At 55.6% G+C, this 2,025-nt stretch overlaps 1 protein-coding gene across 1 annotated transcript; it reads right to left on the reverse strand.

The window, feature by feature from the left end:
* Window positions 1-682: 682 nt before the first annotated feature.
* LOC122392233 (lactose-binding lectin l-2-like) lies at window positions 683-1,306 on the reverse strand. The gene has a single exon (XM_043386869.1). The coding sequence runs from the start codon at window positions 1,304-1,306 to the stop codon at window positions 683-685; it is 624 nt and encodes a 207-aa protein (XP_043242804.1).
* Window positions 1,307-2,025: the final 719 nt, after the last annotated feature.

Below are 2,025 nucleotides of genomic sequence, written 5' to 3' on the forward strand. Positions count from 1 at the left end.
CAATGGTGAGCGAATAGGAAAATCCGTTCCTGATACGCATTTACTTGCTCATGTAACCCCGGTAAAAGTTTAGCGGTTAACACTTCGACTCTTATTATGGCAAGGTATTTTTCATGCTCAGCATAGCACAATGCCTTGTAGCAGATCTTGAGGGCATTCATTAATCTCCATGGAGAATGGGCTACTGTGTTTACCTCAATCAATGACGCAGCATCGATCAGCTGATCGTGTGTCGCGCCCTTCCATCTCCATTAACCCTTTAGCAGCGGGCGGACCGCATAGCTCGCCGACATGAGACTGATTGTTGCCAGAGCAGCTTTTCAGTGGTGCGCAGAGGCCGATAGGGGGTTGATGTATAGGTCAACGCTTGGTTGGCGCCGGCTGATCAATCAAAGGCGTTAATGCAGGATGGCGGCGGGCAACGGCCTAGTTCTCCAATTGTGTGAAAATAGCCGTTTTTTATTCAGTGCTTTGCTTTCTCTCGGATGTGATTCAATAGCCTATCGTAAATGTAATGAATCATTATGTGAATTTTTGGCCTGCATGAGACCATTGGTCCCTAAATGTCGTCACTTTTAGTTATCCTACGACAGAGCAGAGACAAAAAAGGCAAGTGAAATGTTGAAACATGTATTTGCATAAGCATCATCGACAATCCACACAGGTATTCAGCGCGGTACGTTTACCTCAGTTTGATCTGACACAGGATATGACTGGCGATATGGCAGGGCAGGTCGTTCCAGCCTTTCGCCGCGCCGTGCTCCGGCCCCCAGATGTGCACACAGTCGCCGTCGCCGCTCGGCTCACCCGTGTTCCAGCGCGTAGCCACCGGGCGCGCGCCGTCAATCCAGCCGAACTCCCCAGCCTGCTCCAGACGCGACAGGCCGATCCAGGCGCCGTAGCTGCCTCTGGTGGAGGCGACCAGCTGTTCCGTGAAGTCGCCCGCCGACGGGGCCACCGTGGCGAGCCGCGCGCGCCGGTCCAGCGCCGCGCAGTGGTGCTGCGCCTCGTACCAGCTCGACTTGGACAGCGGGATCAGGTAGCAGCTGTCTCTGTGTCGCGTCCATCCGCTGGGACACTCCTCAGCCTCCTGCGCCGCCTGCTTCTGGATGGACGTGACCATCTCGCTGATCTCCTCCTGGCCGAGCCGAATCTCCTCCACGGCCGCCGAGTCGTCGATGCCGGCACGGCAGCCCGTCGAGAGCTGCTCGATGATGTCCTGGACGGCGCCGCTTGCAGAGGACGCCGTCGATGGCGACACCAGCAGCAGCGCCGCAGCGGACAGGAGGAGCGAACTGGATACCATGTCAATCTTTCAGCTCAGACGGCCGGGGGCAGAGTGCTCCGCACCGGCTGCACGCCAGGTTTATACTGGAGGTGGTCGGACGAGTGCAGCTCTGGCCGCGTCTGGCGGGACGGCCGGCGGCGCCACCAGCGTCGATCGGCCATGCTTATTCAACAGAAGCGTCATCATGGGACTGGAGAGGCCAGGGCGGGGAGGGGGCTGGACGTCAACTTCGGACTTTGATTGGTGCCAGCACCCCTAGCTGCATTGGAACATGTCAAGAGTCAACTGATGCAAATATTACGCGTTTTGAACATGGGTTATTCCGTGCCACGTTCCGAAAAATGGCCTCAAGCCCGAGTGGATGGACGACCCTCAACACATGTCGCGGCGATGATCTTGTCATAAACTCGATTAGCTGTTCTTTTAGCACGCACGTCATCAGCCGTGCGTCATTAGGTGCCTCTGGAGTTCCCATGCAGTTGATACTCAGACCAATGTGTATTTACCTACATTGATTCAGAGAAGTCACTGCCATTGCAACGCTCCCACTTAGCCATCAGATGTCCGACGTCCGTGCTGTCGGTGAATCGGTAACTGGTCACCCATACATCTAAACAATGGGCGTCACAATCTAACTGGCCCGGTACCTATCTCTCACACACCTGGAAAGAACGGTGATATCTATGCATTCAGCGGCTATGAAATGGGAGGCTGTGGTAGCTCAAAGTGTTCGTCTT

The sequence above is a fragment of the Amphibalanus amphitrite genome, unplaced genomic scaffold, assembly GCF_019059575.1.
Source record: "Amphibalanus amphitrite isolate SeventyFive unplaced genomic scaffold, NRLGWU_Aamphi_draft 000476F_arrow, whole genome shotgun sequence".
NCBI lineage: Eukaryota > Metazoa > Arthropoda > Thecostraca > Balanomorpha > Balanidae > Amphibalanus > Amphibalanus amphitrite.